This window comes from Triticum urartu, chromosome 4 (assembly GCF_003073215.2).
Source record: "Triticum urartu cultivar G1812 chromosome 4, Tu2.1, whole genome shotgun sequence".
NCBI lineage: Eukaryota > Viridiplantae > Streptophyta > Magnoliopsida > Poales > Poaceae > Triticum > Triticum urartu.
In genome coordinates, this window is record NC_053025.1 from 475078382 (window position 1) to 475098947 (window position 20566).

The 20566-nt window shown below is 45.5% G+C and overlaps 2 protein-coding genes across 2 annotated transcripts; both read right to left on the reverse strand.

Annotated features, from left to right (window-relative positions):
- Positions 1-762: 762 nt before the first annotated feature.
- On the reverse strand, positions 763-3190 carry LOC125553962. Its single transcript, XM_048717600.1, has 9 exons — positions 3023-3190; positions 2883-2944; positions 2678-2768; positions 2494-2580; positions 2343-2396; positions 2056-2240; positions 1834-1916; positions 1447-1547; positions 763-1303 (listed from the first exon to the last, which is right to left on the reverse strand). Exons 1-9 carry the CDS (start codon positions 3074-3076, stop codon positions 1085-1087), a joined length of 936 nt encoding a protein of 311 aa, XP_048573557.1. The 5' UTR covers positions 3077-3190; the 3' UTR covers positions 763-1084.
- A 2241-nt stretch (positions 3191-5431) lies between these two features.
- LOC125552133 lies at positions 5432-18961 on the reverse strand. Its single transcript, XM_048715615.1, has 4 exons — positions 18698-18961; positions 18178-18321; positions 6151-6236; positions 5432-5980 (listed from the first exon to the last, which is right to left on the reverse strand). Exons 1-3 carry the CDS (start codon positions 18770-18772, stop codon positions 6180-6182), a joined length of 276 nt encoding a protein of 91 aa, XP_048571572.1. The 5' UTR covers positions 18773-18961; the 3' UTR covers positions 5432-5980; positions 6151-6179.
- Between the last annotated feature and the right edge of the window lie 1605 nt (positions 18962-20566).

The following is a 20566-nucleotide window of genomic DNA, read 5'->3' on the forward strand; positions in this document are numbered from 1 at the left end:
GGGGGTCGGCGGCGGCGTCCTCTGGCGCGGCGGAGATCGTGCGCGCATCTGTTGCGTGGCTGAGTGGTGGCGGCTCTAGATGAAAGTCGGGAGGGAGAAAGTGAAGATTGGCTGCTGTTGAGAAACAAGTGATTGGCTGCTGAGAGAGAAGAGCGGCAAGATAGATTTTTTGGAGACGGATACCTGAGGAGATAAGGTTCAGCAACGATGTGACTCACGGGGACATGCGTCAAGCAGCCGAAGCGGTCGACGCACAGGCTTAATCAGCCGGCTGACAGGAAGCTTTTCCCTTGTTTTGAAGAGATCCTTACAGCTTCATGTAGAATATTTGTTATATTCCATGTCTTCTAGGCAAAGTTTAGGTCCTTAACTATGTTCTGAGATGCGGCCTTTTTTTTTCATATTACGGTCTGAGCATTATAAATTTCTTACATTCCCCACTTCCTGTTTTTGATTTAATAGGATTGTGGCTGCATCTCTCTGTCACTGCCATAACCCATTCTTAGTTCCTGAATTTTGAATTAATAACCCGGGACAGTAATGCTTACCTTCTGCTGAACACGTTTCAGGTCGGATTCTCTTGATTTGATCCTTCACTTTATGGAGGAATTATCATCAGCTATACACAGTGTTTCAGAGGCAACGTCATCAGAGTGACCGGCTGATTAAAGTGTTACTCCCTCCGTTTGAAAATAAGTGACGCTGTTTTAGTAAGGCAGTAGTTAGCATGATCAAGTCACCTGATAAACATTTTGGGCATAATTAAGGAGGAAGTGTCGTGATTTGCAAACATGTGTAGTAGCAGCAAGACAAGGAAGCAGGCTGTGCTGGTAGCATCCTCCGGAAATATATTGAGCATACATTAATAAAAAGCCCCTAAATTTGCTATCCGTAAGTTGCCTGAATTCTCGGCGTGGAGAAGGCAAGACAGAGACGGGAGTCAAGACCTCTCTGGAGACGGGGACGCTGCCATAATTCAAGTGACAAAAATGGATTCAAGTTATATTCTTCAGATGATTTATATTATCATAACTGAAGATCTGAATCTTGTGCCCTTTGGTTTGAGAAAGAGCTACTATCCCCTTCAACCTAATCCGCTATAGCTCTTTACGCTGTGCAGAGCTTCTTCTTCTAGCTCGACCAACATGCGGCAGAAGTCTTCAACATCCTTGACTGCTTCCTTGAATGTGAACCTGAACTCTTTCCAATGGTACTGCTGAGGGACATCAGGTGCGGTAGCTCTTTCAGGAACCCTGGCAAGCACCTCAAATCCATGGTGATCAACGGAGAGCAAGAGTGCATCCTTCAAGCAAAGAAAAATAGGATAGTCAACAGTACTGTGACAATAAGAGGACTTGGTTAATTTGGCCGGAAAGCTTCAGAAATGAGAAACTAATAATACACTTATCCTACATTGCGCATTGTCCAGATATACAAGACACTTACTCTGGCAGTCACATCAAAATACTCGAAACAGAAAAGTATAAGTGCTCTCCGCCTTGGGTCACTCCTGTTGATACCATCAATAAGCCTCGAAGAGAATGGCACTACAAAGAATAATATATGCATTTAGAAACCGAACTATTACTGCAACATTAGAAGGTGCAAGTAGAAAAGTACATTCATTTAAGCAATCAACTAGCATCTTAATGACATTTCTAGAATTAAATGCTGCCAGTCAGTAAAGTTGTTGGAAGGTACATAAGTAAAGATGCATAGCTGAAAAAAGAATCTCGATAAATGGAGTTTTATTTACCCAATTGTCACATCAAGGTATACAACCTCATAGAGTACAAAACCCGGCCAGCTGAAATCAATTAAGTAGAAACTTACATAGCAGGTCGGCTTTTGGTGGTTCAAAAGTATCCAACTCGATATTATGGCTGCTCCCCAATGAATCTATGAAGACACACGAGCTGCAATATAGATATCTCCGCAATCACAAATAGTTCCTTTTAATTAATTACACAGATGATCAACAGATATTTAATGCACCAATGGTAAACATAAAGACTAGATAATGAATATTAGAAAACATAAAGGCATATTACACACCCAATTTCAAACTTCAAGATATTGTAGGAGCTCTCTTCATTGAGTAAGCTAAGGAGACCTTCACTGCGCGACCTACAAGTAGCACTTGCGGAAGACAATACCGTTGAAACCCCATAAGTAGCTTCGCTAGCAGCTTTATGTTCCTTCAGAATAGCTTTCTTAAGGCTCTCAGCTATAACTGGAACCTTAAGAAGAGCATATGAAGCACAATCAGTACCACTCTGCCAACTACAACTGGGAAATCGAACATGGTTCACCCATGCTGGGGGTCTTCAAAATGGGCTTACCTTTGTCTCCTTCATGCGCAGGACATCGCCGGTCATAGCAACCCGGGGAGGCAACTGCACAAGACAACAATATCACCACGCGCTAGAGAAGGCAATCAAGCAACCATGCAGCAAATTGTGTTGCATTTGAGCTTATAGAGAAAGGACCGACCTTGTTGAGTGACTTGAGCAAGCTGGCAAGGCGACCTGGGACTGGACTGGACACCGAGAGAGAACCCCGCTCGTCGATTATAATGTTCTATATGACAGCCGTTTCATACAAGCAATTCATCAGAACATAACAGCAACCACTATTACAAATCAATCAACCATCTAAGAAAAAGATAGAGCATTACAATGTTGTGCATGTCGTTCTCGGGCACGATCAAGTAGGGCATGCCCTTTTGGACCATGTAGTGCACTCTCGACGTGTAAACCTCCCCCTTGCTGCCCACAACACCGAGCAAGACCAATCAAAAACAAGGAAATTTGGTATTTTAGCTGCTACTCGCACAAGCATATGGATCAACAGGTTGAGATTGTAGGAAGTGGCGTGCGCACCTTCCCTTGGCGTCGGCTTTGATGGTGTTGAGGTGGGCTTCCCAACTGGCGCCCAGGATGTTCTGCGAAGGGCGAGAGGGAGTCAGTGAGAGAGCCTAAAATCGGAGGAGCGAATCGCAGAGGATGCTGGCGAGAAGTACCCGGCACTTTTCGGCGGCGGAGAGGGCGGTGGATTTGGCCTTCGCCATCGCCATGGCCTCCGCTCCGCGCGCGCACCAGCTGCTCGCGGAAATGTGTCGGGGGAGCGAAGGGGCGCCGCCGGGGGTGAACGGGTGGTGCGGGTCTGCGGGATCGACCAAGAGAGCTGCAGAGCCCTGGGCTAGGGGTTCGCGCGGCCTTTTGGGTCTTTCTCGTGGGCCAGTGGTTTAATTCAGAGCTGCTGGGATTCGCGAAGGCTGCGTTGGCGCGCGAGTGCTATATCTCGCATTAAGCGAGACCGACAGCTATCGCGAGCGCTAGGGGATTGGAACCTCCTGGTTGAGGGAGAGCGCGGCTAGCCAAGTGTCTGACTCGAAATCATTATTGAGTAGTAGTGCGGGTATACTTAAGTCGAAACAAGCCGGGTTCTGCACAGTTTCCTCTCCATTTCTTCCTGGGGTTTTCCGTTTTGTTTTCCACCATTTTTTCTCTGTTTTTCCTTGGCTTTACTCGTTTTTTCTTTGGCTTTACTTTTTTATTTTTTATTTCTTTCCTTTTTCTTCAAATACTTGATCAACCTTTTTTTAAATCCTTGATTAACATTTTCATATATATGATAAAACAAATTCATCATTTTTTATTAAATGGTCAGCATTTTTTCCATACACATTTAAATTTTTTCAAATCCTTGTAAACATTTTTCAAATACTTATTAAAAATTACCAATGTTCATTAAAAAATTAATTACATGATCAAAAAATTTATACACATTTTTTGTACATTTTTGTATGCATGTTAAACATTTTCTCTATAGACATTCAACATTTTAAAATACTTGATCAACATTGTTTTAAATTTTATTATAGTGTTTTTCTGTAATATATATATATATATATTTGGAATATTTGAAGTATAAACAAAAGCAAAAACGAAACATAAAACACAAAAAAGGAGGCTGTGGCCTCCCCGGTACTGGGTCGGCCATCTTGGTCTCTCCTTCAGCGAGGGTTCCTACCCTCTCGCTGAAGGCGAGACATAGGCGCGCCCGACAGTTCTCTGTCTGAAAGTACCTACAGTGCTTGGGCCGGCCCATTTGTGTAGGGTTAATAAAGGAAAAAAGATGCGAATTGTTTTATTTTGTTTTTCCACCGTTTTTTCTATGTTTTCATTCGGTTGTTTTATTTTCTTTTCTTTCATTATTTTTCTTTTTATTTTTTTATTTTTTTATTTTTTTCGTTTCTTTTGTGTTTTTTCTTTAATATTCTCTGGTTTTCTGAATTATTTTTGCATTTGTTTCTTCAGTTTTATGTTTCATTTTATTTTTTTGCTTTTCATTTTCTGGGTTTTCTTTTTTTCTTTTGGTTTTCATCCTACACTTTGTGTATATCTCAACAACATTATTCTAATACACGTTTAAAACTTTTTCAATAAAAATTTGATTTTTTTTAATACATGGTCAACATTGTTTCTACACATTTTTAAAAAATCAAATGCTTGATTACATTTTTTATTTTAAGATTAACATTTTTTGAATAGATGGACAATATTTTTATGTACATATTTAACGTTTTTTAAATGCTTGATTTATAGTTCTCGCGGCCAAGATGACGGAGAGCTTCGAGGGCATCTTAGCGAAGAAGGTGGGGACGACGTGAAGGAGGAAAAAAGGTCGAGAGGTTTAACATCTTGATGCTGGCGATCGAGAAGAAAATCAACCTTTAAGAGAAAAAGACCAAGCTCGAAGAGAGGAGAGTTGAGCTTGCGGCCGCATCGAAGAACACCAAGATATTGACCATCAGGATGTACGAGTTGGGTGATGATGTGATGATGATCGTGCGCGCCATCCGTGTCAAAATGTTGAAGCGATTGGCAGCCGAGATGAAGGCGACCAAAAAGGAGGCGGGTGGTGAGGGGAAGTCAGCGGCAGAGTGAGCGAGGAGAGTGGGACTAAAAATTCTGTGATCGGACGCATGCAAGAACTCAGCCTGTGGCAACAATGTGGCGTTAGGTTTTTGCAGAGCCCCTTCGGGGACCAGCCCTGAGAGTAGGCCAGAGGATGTGCCTTCGGCACCTTTTTCCTATTTCTTCTTCTTTTGTCCTGGATCTCCGGATCACCACATATGTCACTTTTTCCACTGCTCCCTGCTTAAATCAATGAAACACCAGCCAAGGCTGGCCCTTTCAAAAAAAAAGTAAAAATAATTCAAACAGGATCCGTTTAGGAAGCCCACTAGTTTACAACTACGTGCCTAAATATGTAGGATCAATATCTTGTAGATCATCTTTTGCAATATCATGAGAATATTAAATATCAAACAAACCAACCCGTGCAAACGTAAAACAAGGTTGGTCTTCGATACAGGAATTGATAGTGTTCATTTGATTTTTCAACTTTCTGAAAAACAGTTCGGACCAACACATGTTTATTCATAATAAGGCCAGTCTGCCACAATAAAAAAACACTTAACACGACAATATGCCACATTAATAGAAGTCTTTTTTGGTGCCACACTAGTCAGAAACATACTGCATTCCAGGTTTACCAAAATGAATCCACTCAAAATATCAAACAAGGCAGCTGAACTTTCCCCTGCTTCCCAGAGTCCTTGATGCTTCCCCAATAGAGACCAAATTATCATAGATGTATGCATCCTTTATTGTCGCAATAGCAAAACCCGTGATGCTTGATAACATAACTATTGAGCTGGTGTTCTATGCATCACCATATGGCTAGAGTTATGGCAGCGCCCAATTTGGGTCACAAAGATTACATGCACATGATAAATTTCACCCCCGCTAGGAATTCCATCCAAGAGAATACATCATTTATCAACTCATCAAGTTCCCTAGCACTTTGAATAAAAAGTGATTCCTTCAAACTTGATAACCATTGGGAATATATGTTACACTGGACAGGTGGGGTCAATCGATGATCAGATACACCGAAACAGTGGCATCACCTGCAGGTGGAAGAAGTTAATATTCAACTTTTTTGGATCTAGAAAAATAATAGCTTAGTATACCAAAAAGAGAACTGCATCCCTATATTATATAAATATAAAGAGAGAGCAAAAAGAAGTAGGGCACAAAAAATTCAATGAAAATGTTGCATTCTCAAACTGCAACTTACCTAGTACATGTAGATACTGAGGATAAACTTCAAATCGAAAGGCTTGAGAAAAGGAGTTCAAGCTCCTCATCCTGCGATGTGGTCCTCTGCGATGGAAAAGGTAAAAAAAAACTGAGCACAGTAAAATGCAAGGCCATCCAAATGTTTAAGTGAAAATTTGTTAACAATTCAAGTGATCAAAATTAAGATACCATGCAAAATAACTTATTTCCTTAGACCAAAGCGGCTCTGAGTATGGTGTTTTCTGGGAAGGCTTCTTTGCATAAGAACATAAACAAGTATCATTCAAATAGAACCGTTGCCTAACAAAGTAACAATGATTCCAGTGTAATCTCGTAAGGAGATGCTCTTTAAACCGATCTAAGATGATATCCTCTTGAGGAGATGCTTTAAGGAAATCTTATCCCTAACTTAGACAATCTTAGCTAATGTCTTCCCTGGCACAGTTAGCTACCCGATGCCTGAGCTCATTGCATGGCATGTCGCCTACGTTCCTTGCATCAGACGCTAGCAGCCACGTATGTAAGACCCTGAATTTTGGCCCTTTTCTTTTTTTCAAATCAAATTGGTTTCATTTGGATTTTTGCCTTGTATCTTATTTGGAATTGTTTCTTGGACTTATAGTCAACTAAAAACCAAACTATTCTTCTTGGACTTATCTAGTGGGCCCAACTCTCCAACCCTCTAACAATTTCACCTCAAACTCATTTTCCAAACTTTTCTAAGTGTGCTCTTTTCTCCAAAAAGAATATATACTCTCAAGGCACTTGGGTTGTGAAGCAACGACCTTTTCTGCCCCTCTGGAAATTTCCAAATCATTCACCCAATTTCTTTAAGATCAACTAACACCAGAAATTCCAGTAACTCAAACAGAAACTTTTTCAAATGACCACACCATCTTCAAACTCTTTCCTGAACAAAATTTAAGTTTACACAACAAGTACTCTATAACTTTTTGCAAACCTTTTGAAACTTGGCACACACACCTTAGCATATAACTACACCACACCAAAGACCAGATCCAGCCCCCCCTCCATTCTCCCCTAGACAGCACAAACACCTTCCTACCAGAATGAACTTGGCCACCTTGCAGTCCATCCAGTGCACCTGGAGTTCCTTGCAAGCCACGAACACTACACACACACCACCCCTAAACTACTAGACACGCTGCTAACCACCAAAACGCACCCAGGCCCCCCAGCACCGTGGTGACCACGGCACTGGCATGCAGAGTGCATGCTCTGGACGCTACCTCACCCCTACCCGGACACCTGCGCCGTCTTCCACGTCCCCGGCGCGCCCTGCCTTGCGGGCAGCCACACGCGGCCTCCTGCGCAGCACTAGAACCGCCCACATGATTGGACAGCCCCCCCCCCCCCCCGACCAGAGGACACACCGCCCATGGCCCTCGGTGATCGCCGTCTTCCGCCGCCCACACGATCAGCCCCCAGAACCCCCCTACCCACCCCCTACGCACGGCCAGCCCGCTTATCCACTGGCCTCGGTTGTGGCTATAAAAGGCCACGCCTGCCTCTCCTATCGACCACGCCCCACTCCCTCCTCACCAAATCGGGCAGCAGCACCCAGCAGCAAGGCCGGGCAGGCCTCCTGCTGCCGTTCGAGCCGCATCGTCGCCGCCCGTCGTGCCTAGGCCACCCCAAACCACGCCACCACCACTGCTAGCCTCCCCACACCTCACTGACCCCGACGCATAGCTTACGCGCTCGAATCCTCGACATATCGCCGGAGTTCCCCGACGCCCGAAGACCACCGCCGGAGAAGAAGGGGCCGACGCCATCCCAGCACCCTAGAAGAAGCTATGAGTATGGGAGTGACCACCTTCGTCGTGGCGATTCAACGCACCCGCGCACGCCGCCGAGGCCTCCACGCCGGTGAACCACCACCCCCACTGCCTGCGTTTTAGAAATATAAAAACCTGACGGGTGGGCCCCGCCCGTCAATGACCCAGTGCGCGCCCGAAGCGGTACGCAAGTGGAGGCGTATTCTCAAAATACGCCTTCGACATGTCCGCTTCTGTTTTTTTCCAGTTAAACTGTTTTAAATCATTCTTATTAAATCTGTTGACTAAACTTCGACCCCCTCTAACTTTTAAAGTCCAAATGAGTTGATTCTTTTTGCATTGTTTTTATTTTGGAATTCTTTATGTGCTGAATAAATTTGAGATATATTTGACTTGTCTAGAATTTCTGGACAGAAAGTTTGGGTTATTTCTTTATTTACTTTTTGCTTTTAATTTTTTTTAGAATGAAATAATTCAGGACGTGAAGACCGGGAGTTCGTTGAGACTCCCATTTGAGCAAGGCAATCCACCACCTCCATTCGTTTGATGGCATTGCAAGGCCATGGATTTCAACCTGCATTTTCTTTAATTACTTGAATTACTTTAAATTGTTGTGTGAATGGTAATTGTGCTAGAATTGTGGTCACACTAGTGTTGCAAGTATTTGGAGTTAGTTGGCTAGTAGTTTTTCACTAAGGAGTAAGCTAAGAAGTGAGAGTGGATGAACCGGTAGTTCAAAAAAGTGAGTCGTAATAATAAAAATGGTAGAATTGGAGAAATGATTTTAGTATCAAAGTGATCACCTTGGGGAAAGACTTTAGCTTTAGCAGTGATTGCCTTAAGGAATGACTTTGAGTGGTAGAATATCATATTTGGGGGAATGGCGTTAGACTTAGAATGATCATAATCGGGGAAAGACTTTAGCGCTAAAATGAATATGAATTGTTCTAGCTCAAGTAATATTTTAAAGGGTTAATTGTAATAGAATCAAGTTCATTAAATTAAACCCTCATGGCTGGTCAATTCATAGTGCCACTTAACCGGGCCTTTCCATACGACCACATTTGCCTTTGCGGGAAGGCCCTAATTCGTTTATAGTTAATGACTCATGCATGTCGCCAAAGAGGGATGGTTGGACGGGCATTATCCCTTTGGCCGGGGGATTGTCGTCCAGCCACGAGAGCCTGGGTTGTTAAGATGTGCACAGGAAAAGTTGATTGAATCCCGGATGGCTGGTCAATGGCACATGAAGGTTAAGGACCTAGTTTCTCTCACCCAGGGCTAGCCTGCGGGGGGTCGGTGGCACGGTAGGAGGGCCATGATGTAAGTAGGATGTTGGACTATTAGTCCATGGTGTGGGTAAAGTGTACAACCTCCGCAGAGTGTTTAAAATCTACTTGAATACCAAGTCGCTAGAAATGGGACACCGTAAGTCACACTATTTGATCAACCCCATGAACAAACTAAATCTAAGTTAAGGTATGGGAAGCGAAGATGGCAGAGAGTTGGATCAATCACGAGGTGGTCAGTTGAAGTAAACTGGATGATCGGGGATCATGCCAAGAGTTGGTCCACGGGAAGTTAAACGGGCAGGCTAAGTTCACACACCGCCGCACGCGGTCAACGCCTCCGCCCTAAGGTCTTCCCACCGTCGCCCCTTCAGGCCGTAGCGTCGGGGCACGCGGTCCACTCCGCCGTCCCCATGTGTCGACTTCTACGTGGTGTGCGTCGCGCCGCCTCTCTAAGCGCGGGAACGCCACCATCAACGCCGGTCTTCGTCACGCTGTCGGGTCCCTCGCCTACTTCGAGCACCGCCGCCGCGCTCCTAACCTAGCCACCACCGCTGCTACCCCCGTAGCCACCCCCACCGTCCACCTCATCATCTTCATCCAGCACCAGCTCATTGCCAGCGTCGCCGTCGTCTTCCCCGACCACTTCATCTACTCAGATCACCGCGAGCGATATCGGCCTCACACCGATTGGTGATTGGCGCTGCAACCGTCGTCGAGTCCTTCTCTGCTAGCCCCCTCGACATGGCATACAACTCGTGTTGGTTCCCGTCTAAGCATGCCTGGCGTTGGCAACACCGACGCGTGCCTTCGTCCACGACCTTTCCCCGGGCCTGGGAAGCCTAGTGCGACGCCTCGTCAACATCGACTTCATCCGTCTACGCATGCCTGGTGCTGGCAACAACGATGTGTGCCTTCGTCCACAACGTGTGCCCGGCCTTGGCAAACCCGGGGCGATGCCTCGTCAACAACGTCTTCTTCCTGGCGCACCACTACTTCGACACCACCACGACCATGACTAACTCGGCGCCTCTTTGCGCTCGCAGCTCCATGGCGACTTCCTCGACACCGGCCAACTTGACTCGAAATCGACCACGGCGTTCTTCGCACGGCTACCTCGACCACGGCTATGTTAGGAATATGCAACTTGTATTCCCATGAGGCCATAGGCCGATATATATATACATGTACAGGTGTGGAACATATGCAGGAAACCCCTCATACAACGGGATAAATACAAAGGGGTACATGACTTATATTATAACTCTAACACCCCCCCTCAAACTCATGGTGGATGAACAACACTGAGTTTGGAGAGATAAAAGCCATGTTGTGCTCTAGTCTGAGCCTTCGTCAGAAAATCCGCCAACTGTAACTCGGAAGGCACATACTGAAGAGCAATAACCTGATCCTGCACAGCAGCACGCACATAGAAAGCATCAACACCAATATGCTTGGTGAGCTCATGCTTCACAGGATCGCGTGCAATGCTGATAGCACCTGTACTGTCAGATAGAAGCAGAGTCGGTGTAGTGACAGAAACACCAAAATCCTGAAGTAACCACCGTAACCAAGTCACCTCTGCCGTCAAAAGAGCCATTGCTCGCAACTCAGCCTCGGCACTCGAACGGGAAACTGCAAGCTGTTTCTTCGTCTTCCAGGCAATGAGAGAACCACCAAGAAAAACACAGTAAGCAGAAAGTGAACGGCGATCGGAAGGATCACTAGCCCACGTAGCATCCGAATAGGCTTGGAGCTGTAAAGAACTGGAGCGAGGAAAGAATAGACGGTGAGAGAGCGTGCCTCGAAGATATCGAAGAACACGAAGGAGATGACTATAGTGAACCGAGGTGGGGGCAGAGACAAACTGACTCAGAATATGAACCGGATAAGATATGTCCGGACGAGTGACAGCGAGATAGACAAGACTGCCAACAAGATGACGATAACGCGTCGGATCAGGGAGAGGAGCACCATCAGTAGCACGGAGGTGAACATTGAGCTCCATAGGAGTCTCAACAACGCGCTCATCAGTAAGAGCAGCACGAGCAAGAAGATCCTGAATATACTTTTCCTGGGATATAAAAAAGCCATCAGAGGTAGAAGAGACTTCAATCCCAAGAAAGTAGCGAAGAGGTCCAAGATCAGACATAAGAAACTGCTCACTAAGACGGGCCTTTACAAAGGCAATATACTCGGGGTCATCCCCCGTGATGATCATGTCATCAACATAAAGAAGAAGAAGTGTCCGACCACGAGGAGAAAGGTGAATAAACAATGCAGGATCATGAGCACTTGCTAAAAAACCAGCAGCAGTGATCACAGAGGCAAAGCGCTCAAACCAGGCGCGGGGGGCTTGCTTAAGGCCATAGAGAGAGCGACGAAGACGACATACCATGCCATCAGGAACAGAATACCCAGGTGGTGGCTGCATGTACACCTCCTCACGCAGCTCACCATTAAGAAAGGCATTCTTAACATCAAGCTGAGATATAGACCAGTGGCGTGCAGAGGCAACGGCAAGAAGGGTACGAACAGTGGTCATATGAGCCACAGGAGCAAAAGTCTCATCATAATCACGACCATGCTCCTGCTGAAAACCACGAGCCACAAGACGAGCTTTGTGACGCTCAAGAGAACCATCGGAGCGAGTCTTAACCTTGTAGACCCACTTACAAGTGATCGGACGGACTCCAGGAGGAAGAGAAACAAGATCCCAAGTACCAGTGCGTTCAAGAGCAGCAATCTCCTCTGCCATCGCAAACTGCCATTCAGGATGAACAACAGCCTGACGGTAAGAAGTTGGCTCAAGAACAGCAGCACCAGCGGTGGGAAATCCAAAGCGATCAACAGGCGGACGAGGACGAGAACGCAAGCCATAGGTAGGCTGAGAAGAAGATGATGACCCATCCACAGAGGCATCAACTGGTCGTGGACGACGAGTGTAATGCTGAGGAAGAGATGGAATAATAGAAGGAGGAATCGGCAAGATAGAATCAGGGGGTGGCGACGAAGAAGTCACCGGAGATGAAGGTGTAGAATCCGGTGACAGACTGGGAGAGGAGACCGGGGAGAAAGTCACCGGAGATGAGGGTGGAGAACCCGGTGACATGCTAGGCTGCAAGTCAACTAGATGTGGAGAAGGAGAGGAAGTGGAACGGAGAGGTACAGTGTCAGCAGGGGTGATAAGTGAGTCAGGAAAAGTGAGGAAAGAGATATCCTGCACTGAAAAAGTCGAGGAAGATGGACGTGGGTAGAAGGGACGAGACTCTTCAAAAGTCACATCTCGAGAGATACGCACCCGACGACCAATAGGATCCCAACAACGATAGCCCTTATGCTCATCACTGTAGCCTAAGAAGACACACTCAACAGACTGAGCGGTCAGTTTGGTGCGTTCGCGAGGGGCAAGAAGAACATAGCAAACACAACCAAACGAGCGAAGCATCGAATAATCGGGAGAACGATCAAAAAGTCGCTCAAAAGGAACACCACCCTGTAGAGCAGCGGAAGGCTGTATATTGAGAAGATAGGTGGATGTGGAGACGGCCTCAGCCCAAAAATGAGGCGGGAGAGAGGCAGCAATCATCAATGCACGAGCCGTCTCAAGAAGATGTCGATGCTTTCGCTCAGCCACACCATTCTGAGCATGAGCACCAGGACAAGAGAATTGAGAGAGAGTCCCGTGCTCAGCAAGAACACCACGCAACACCTTAGAGATATACTCGCCAGCAGAGTCAGCACGAAAAACACGAATGGGTGAAGAGGACTGAGTATGAACCATGGCAGCAAAACGCTTATAAATAGACAACACCTCAGAACGAGAAGTCATGAAATAAAGCCATGTATAACGAGAGAAATCATCTATGAAAATAATATAGTATTTATGACCACCTTTCGAAGCGAAAGGGGCCGGACCCCATACATCAGAATGGACTAAATCGAAAGGACGCTTAGACACGGACTCACTATGTGAATATGGTAACTGAATCTGCTTGCCAAGACGACAACCCTGACACTCTAAAGAGACACCTCCTGAGACAGACCCCAGAAGGCCTCGACGAACTAAAGAAGACAACCGAGAACCACACAGATGACCAAGTCGATGATGCCACTGCTGGAAGGAACCAGTGACGGAGGCAACAGAAGCGGGAGAACTGGCGATGGTGGTGGCAGCAGAAGGAACATGAAGCCAGTCCAACTCCCAAAGACCCTGAGAATCACGGCGGCGAGGGCCAGCCCCAACCAGAGTGTGCGTGTGACGGTCCTGGACAGAACAAGAGTCAACGTCAAGGATGACGCGACAACCAGAATCCGTAAGTTGACCAGCAGAAAACAAATTCATGGTAAGTCGAGGAACATGAGCAACATCAGGAACAGAATAAGGAGTAGTAAGATTGCCTCTACTAGCAACAGAAAGGGGAGTACCATCAGCAGTGAGGACATGAATAGGAGAATCTAGTGATCGAAGAGAGGACAAAGTGGAAGAATGAGAAGACATATGAAAAGAAGCTCCAGAGTCCAGAACCCATGGGGATGTACCTGACTTGTGTAGAGGGTGATTGCTCAGTGCGGGAAGCATGAGTCACAGAACCGGCAGCACCCGTCGAGGAAGAACCTGAAGCCGCGAGAAGACGCTTAAGTCTCAGAATATCCTGCTCAGTCAAAGCAATGGCTGAAGCTGTCGAGGTAGACGACGAAGTCCCTGAAGATGATGATCGAGCCTTGCGCAGGTGTTTTTTCTTCGTGTAGCACTGAGACTCAAGATGACCATCATTGTTGCAATAGGCGCAGTGCGGACGGGGGCGACCTGAGCCTCCAGAAGGAGTGGGCAAGAGCGGCGGAGCACTCGAGCGAGAAGTGGTCGATGGAGCAGGTGGCGTAGGAGCACGAGTAGCAAGCACAGAGGGAACCTCCAGCAAACCAGCACCACGTAAGCGAGTCTCCTCTGCACGAATCTCAGAAAGCGCCTCATGAGAGAAATACGGCCACGAGCAAACAACTGAGCACGCCGGGGCTCAAACTCCTTACGGAGCCGAGACAAGAACTCATAGACGCGATGAAACTCCAAATTGGCCTGGACAGCCTGGCAACAGGGGCAGGTACGACACCCAGCACTACGGAGAGAATCAAGCTGACGCCAGATAGCAGAACTCTGTGCATAGAAGTCATCAACAGTAGAGTCACCCTGCTGAAGAGCATGCTCCTGACGGATCACAGAGAGGTATAAGGCATCACCAGAGGGCTGATAGCGCTCACGAAGACGGGTCCACATCTCAAAGACAGTAGAAAGACCCAGAAATTCAGAAGCAAACTGAGGCAGAACACTAGCAGTGAGAACAGCTGCAGCACGAGCATCATCATCAAGCCACTGGGTGTAAGCAGACAGAGCACCATGATACAACTGAAGAGCCTCCTCATAAGCCAAAACCTTCTCATCATAAGCACGATCAGCAGCCTCATCAGCAACCTTAGCCGCATCCTTGGCGGCCTGATTAGCATCTGTGGGAAGAACCGATGGAGTTGGCGGAGTAGGGGCCACCGGAGGAACTGGACGTGGCGGACAGCAGACCTCGCCAGAAAGAACACCCCAAAGACGAATGCCACGCATGTGAATGCGCATGAAGCCAGTGAACTCGGTGTAGTTAGTACCATCAAAAATCACCGGACAGCGAGGGACAGCAACAAAACCCGATGCAGCAGACATTTTTTTTTTAAGATCCGACGAGAACAATCAGATCGGGATCAAGAGCGATCAAGAACGCCGGCGAGACACCTGAGACGAACTCCTGGGCGCCTGCGGGACGGGCGGTTGGGACAAGCTCCCTGGGCGCCCGCGGGATGAGTGCCTAGGCGGCAGAGCTGGGCTTCGTCCTCCTTGCTCCCCTGCTCGATACAGGAGCAGGCGCCTACGAGACCTGGGGCGCTGGAGAAGGGCGCTGGCTGCGGAGAAGTTCCAGGCCGGCGGCTTGGTCGCGGGGTAGGAGGAGATCGGGTGTGGAGGACTCCCGATCGGGACGGGCCGGCGGCTGAGACGAGCGCCTGCGGGATGAGCGGCTTGGACGACTCCCGATCGGGACGGGCCGGCAGAGCGCCTGCTAGCGGCCGGCTGGAGAGGAGAGCGGGGGCTCCTGCAGACGAACCCCCTGCTTCGGTCGAGAGATAGAGAGGAGATCGAGCGAATTGCTTCGATCGAACAGACAGATCAAACGCACGAGTTGCAGCGTGCAAAAAATTGACCTAGCTCTAATACCATGTTAGGAATATGCAACTTGTATTCCCATGAGGCCATAGGCCGATATATATATACATGTACAGGTGTGGAACATATGCAGGAAACCCCTCATACAACGGGATAAATACAAAGGGGTACATGACTTATATTATAACTCTAACAGGCTACACCACCCTACGCTCTCGGCTAACTCGACAACGACACAAAGGGCTATCACCTCGCCTAAGCAACTCGTCGGCTTCCTCTACAGTCCACGCGCCCGCGAGCGACATCGTCCACGACGCTCCCGCTGCGACCGCGGGAGGATGTCAGCCTGTCGGATGCTATTCCCTCGGGTCAGACCGTGCGCGACGCTCCTGTTGTTCGCAACGCTACCGCTACGACCGCGGGGGGGGGGGGGGGGTGTTAGCGATATATTTTGGTATTTAGGGATTGTCCGGGATTAGATAGGAATTGTTTCTCTAGGAGGTGTCTTGCCCTCCAAGTCTTGTACTCAATATATACTCGCCCTCGAGGCTCAATAATACATCCAACGCATTATGCCAATCTATCTCTATTCCTTCCTAACACTAAAACCTTAAACAAAACTAGCTTTTGTCAAAACATAGGATCCAAGGAATCCCTCGGTTAATGTTAAAAGCTCAAGCGAAATGTCCCATCTTTTCTTGTCAGCAGAAAATAGGTAAGCAATAAAATTCAAAATTGATCATGGTCAGTAGCACAAAAACTCGTCAGTAACATGAGGTCATTGACAATGTTCCTAGTGTCAAACTATTAGAATCTGATGAATTAGCACTATAGTATATTTTTGTGTTGCGCGCTAGGAGTCTAGGACATCGGTACCTCAATTGGTCAATCTGATCATGTTGCCACAATACTTCATCAGTAAGTTATATTGTCCTAACCCCAGACAAAGGCTATATTTAAAAGCCCCCAGATGGATGGATGCCACATGGCCACAGAAGGCTCAATGTGAAAATTCTCGAACTAAATATAGACCACAACATATATATATTTATCTACTAAAATATTTGCTTTTGAAAATCAATTTGGTTTATCAGCCAAGTAAAGGGCTCCTGCCCAGCTATTCTCACACTCATGACGCCCTTGAAGTGAATGAGGTATCCAAAAGGCTAAATCAAAAGAAGCATAAAAAAGAGGCTCTAATTTAGGATAGTACTAATCAGTTTTGGAATAGCGACCATCCCTCTATCTCTTTAAGGAAGCTAAGGGCATATCATGCATATCAATGAAGTTGATGGAACTGATTCACGATCAGCCTCCTTTAGACCCGGTAGCAACAGCCCGTAAGCAAAACAAGATTAGCTCTCATACGCCTGCTAAGCAAGTTCCCTCCCTTTTCATTCTTAACAGATAGCCCTCTCATTACTTGGTAATGGAATGCTTCCGGTGCCTAAGCTTGAGTGAGTGCATCGGAACCGTGTCAATTTATTTCTTACAAAAAGGAAAACTAAATAAATATGCAAATCCTCTACATATATCCACCCCGAAGTGGTCTAGCCCATGCATTTTGATCATGAGACACCGTGAGGCCTGACATACTGTAACACTTTGGTACCCATCTCACAAAAGAAAGAAAAAAGAAAGCTTAATAGGGTTATAGTTATACAGATTGTTCCTAGAATAAACCATGGTCTCTACATAGGGTCATCATAAGTTGACATGTAGTTGACAGGAAATGTAATGGCTTTATTGGTCATTTGCACTGTTACACCCGATGGGCCCGTTACATATTTTTAAGAGGCCAAGTATCTAGCATCAGAATGTTACTTTGATACCTTCCAAGGAACATAGTACAATCATATAGTGTTTTAACAAGCATTACTGGGTATGGAAGACTCGTAGTTGTATAGATGCATGTCTTGATGAGTGTTATTGGGTATGAGAAACATGCATATGTGTGTCTTGATGAGCATCATTGGGTAGGAGAGACCGATAGGTGTATGTATTGACAAACACTATTGGGAACGCTGATTGGGTACGAATGTATGGTATAGTTGCATAGGTCTATGACCATCAATCTGTAGATTGTATTTATTCCTGGGACTCGTTGTTATGAAGTAATAGCTCCAACATGTTTATGCTATCACAGATTACTAGAAACATATAAAGATAAGATACACTTTCAGCAATATGCAACAACAATGTTGCTTATCTCCCATTTGTGATGAAACACAAAAACATAAATGCTTTCTTCTTTTTCTTCTATTAACATTGCAAAGTGCAAACATGTATACTGGGATACACGATGCTCTAAGTTGCAGTTCACACTAAGCTGCTGAGATGACAGAAATTGGCAGGACAAAGGCATATCCTAGCTCCCCGCAAAAAAAGGCATATCCTGCCTCCGTCCCTAAATAGATGGCACATAAATTCAATTAAGAAGTCAACTATTTCTAAGTTTGACCAAATACATAGAAGAAACTATTAAGAACTGAATAAACAGATTATGGGAAATATATCTAATGGTGTTGATACTGATTTGGGATTTTTTTATCTTCATATTTTTTGTATATATGCTTGGTCAAACTTAGAAAGCAGTATTTTTTGACTCGGTTTATACTCCATCTATTTGGGGACAAGGTAGTAGTTCAGAAAAAAAAGGAGGAAGATACAGCAACATAATTGGTGACAACTACTGCAAATTTCTCACACTACAAAAAGAATTACATAAACCTTACCTTTATAGATAAAAGATGGCGAAGTTTGTTCAGCACCTTAATGCGGTGAATCGCGTAGGAACTATTGGCTGGCAGGTTGTTAACCCTGGCCATCTCGGCTTGAATAGCAGCTTCCCTATCCCCTTGTCCCGAATCTCCTGCTTGCTAGTAAAAAAAAGAAAAATAGATTTTTAATCATTGCAATTATCTGGAAAATTAGAAGAAGAAAATATGTGGCTAGTTCTCATCTATATAAAAATTAACTAAGTCTCATCTAACTAACATCACTATAAAAAAATAATCAAACATAAAAATAAAAGAAAAAAATGCTCGAATCTCCGCGTAAAATAAATACGGAAATCTAGATGAGACTGTTAATTCTCATCTAGATGAGAGAGCCTTAGCAAATCTGAAAAAAAAACGGAAATTCAAGTTCGACAAGAACTTCTTCTTTGGGGATCTCTGTCGCCCCAAGAAACCAATTCAACAACGCAGGCAGCTGTTTGCAAAGAGATGGGTCAAGAGAATATAAAGAGCATACCAAGGTAGAAGAAGAAGTGGTGCTGAGGGTGGTGGTGGTGCGGGAGAAGGGCGTCGCGCTACCTCCTCCGTTCATGATTCGATGCTTGAGATCTCGTGCTGCTGGATACAGTAAGAGGGAGAAGACCGGAAGAAGAAAGAGGATGCTTCAGAGTCCAGACCGCTGCCTCTGGAAAGTGCACGGCGCAGGCGGAGAGAGAGAGGACGAGGACGGGCAGGGCCGCAGGGAGGACGAGGATGGGCTCCTCTTCTCTTGTTTGGCCCAATAGCATAGACCGCTAAATCACTAGAAGTAACTGTTGCTCAAAATTGGCTCAAACAAAAAACTGCTGCCTAGGAAAAAACTATAAGCAACTATATTGTCTCAAAAAAAATAGAAGCAACTCTAATTAAGAAGTACTCTTTGTAGTTACTAAAAAGAAAGTACTTTTTGTAAAGATCACTCCTACCTCTCCAGATTATGACAAGTGGCGCACTGTACACCACTTGTCACAACTTAAGAGTTTTTCTTTTTTTTAATTCATTTATCCAAAATGTTTTATTTTTAAAACCGTGCGTCCAAATCATGAACCATTTTCACTGTTGAAATCCACGCGTTGAGATTTTCGGAACTAGATTCTATGTTGATAGATTTCGATGAACTTTTTTCATGAAAAAATGAACGAAAAAAACCAAACTGAAAGCACATTTTTCCCTTTTCCAAAGAGGCGCAATTGTGTCTCTTGGAAGAAAATTTGTGCCTCCGGAGAAGTAAATCTATGCCTCTTGAGAAAGGAAAAAAACCCGGTATTTTTTCCTTTTCAGAGAGGCACTATTGTGTCTCTCGCAGAAGCAAATTTGTGCCACCATGAGAAGTAAATTTATGCCTCTCGTAGAAGGAAATATATATATTTTTTTTTCAAGAGGCATGGCTATGCCTCTCACAGAAGTAAATGCATGTCTCCATGAGAAGTAAATATATGCCTCTCGCGAAAGGAAACACGTGTTTTTTTTCCTTTTATCGAGAGGCACGACTGTGCCCTCGCGGAAGCAAATCCTTACCTCCATGAGAAGTAAATTTGTCCCTCTCACGGAAGGAAAAAAATGCATTTTTTTCCTTTTCGGACAGGCTCGCGAAAGCAAATTCGTGCCTCCACGAGAAGTAAATCTGTGTCTCTCACGGAAGAAAAAAACACGTTTTTCCATGTAGATTTTTTCCCAAAACATAAGAAAACATGGGTAAAACCGGAAAGCCAAAAAACACTGAAAAATCATCTAAAAGCAGAAAACGCGTACAAAACAAAATAAAATAAAATCTGGAGGGGGCGCCTAGAGCGCGACAGATGGCGGCGGCTGAGAGCGCGTCACGTGGCGCGCTCTTAGCCCACCAAAAGTGCCCGTTGCGGGGCTCGCAAAAGAGTACTTGCTGATTAGTTGGTCTCCCCGAAAGCTGGCTCGAGGAAACACCAAGCTTTCTAGTGACCAGCTTATTGGGTGATTGTCCTAGGGATGCTTTCTCTTAAATAAAGCTCTATGAATTGTCCCAAAAAACTCTATATACCTATAAAAAAGCTCTATAATTTCCCGTGCCCTAAAAAATCTATAATTTCCCCTAAAAAAGGAACTTCATAATTTTTTAAAAATAACTCTAAAATTCTAAAAAAAACTAGGAGGAACATATTCTAAAAAAGCAACTCTATTTTTTTAAACTCTATAGTTCTAAAATAACTCTATAAAGTCTGAAATAGGGAGAAACCACTAGCAACAAGTTCCTAGACTGTGTGGACACAGGTGTGGATGAGCGAGACGGTGGCAAGGGTCGCCGTCCTCCTCGGCCTTGCGGAGGTCGAAGAAGAGGAAGGGAGAGACTTGGTCGATGAAGCTCCCTAGC

Excerpts from the sequence above, each read along its gene's own strand:
- LOC125553962 (XM_048717600.1), bottom strand. The coding sequence starts at position 3,076 with ATGGCGATGGCGAAGGCCAAATCCACCGCCCTCTCCGCCGCCGAAAAG. Across the intron at positions 2,397-2,493 it reads TGCTCAAGTCACTCAACAAG|TTGCCTCCCCGGGTTGCTAT; the intron begins GTCGGTCCTTTC and ends TGTCTTGTGCAG. Across the intron at positions 1,304-1,446 it reads ATTTTGATGTGACTGCCAGA|GATGCACTCTTGCTCTCCGT; the intron begins GTAAGTGTCTTG and ends CTTTGCTTGAAG.
- LOC125552133 (XM_048715615.1), bottom strand. The coding sequence starts at position 18,772 with ATGAACGGAGGAGGTAGCGCGACGCCCTTCTCCCGCACCACCACCACC. Across the intron at positions 18,322-18,697 it reads CCACTTCTTCTTCTACCTTG|CAAGCAGGAGATTCGGGACA; the intron begins GTATGCTCTTTA and ends TTTTTTTACTAG. Across the intron at positions 6,237-18,177 it reads GCCATCTTTTATCTATAAAG|AGGACCACATCGCAGGATGA; the intron begins GTAAGGTTTATG and ends TTTCCATCGCAG.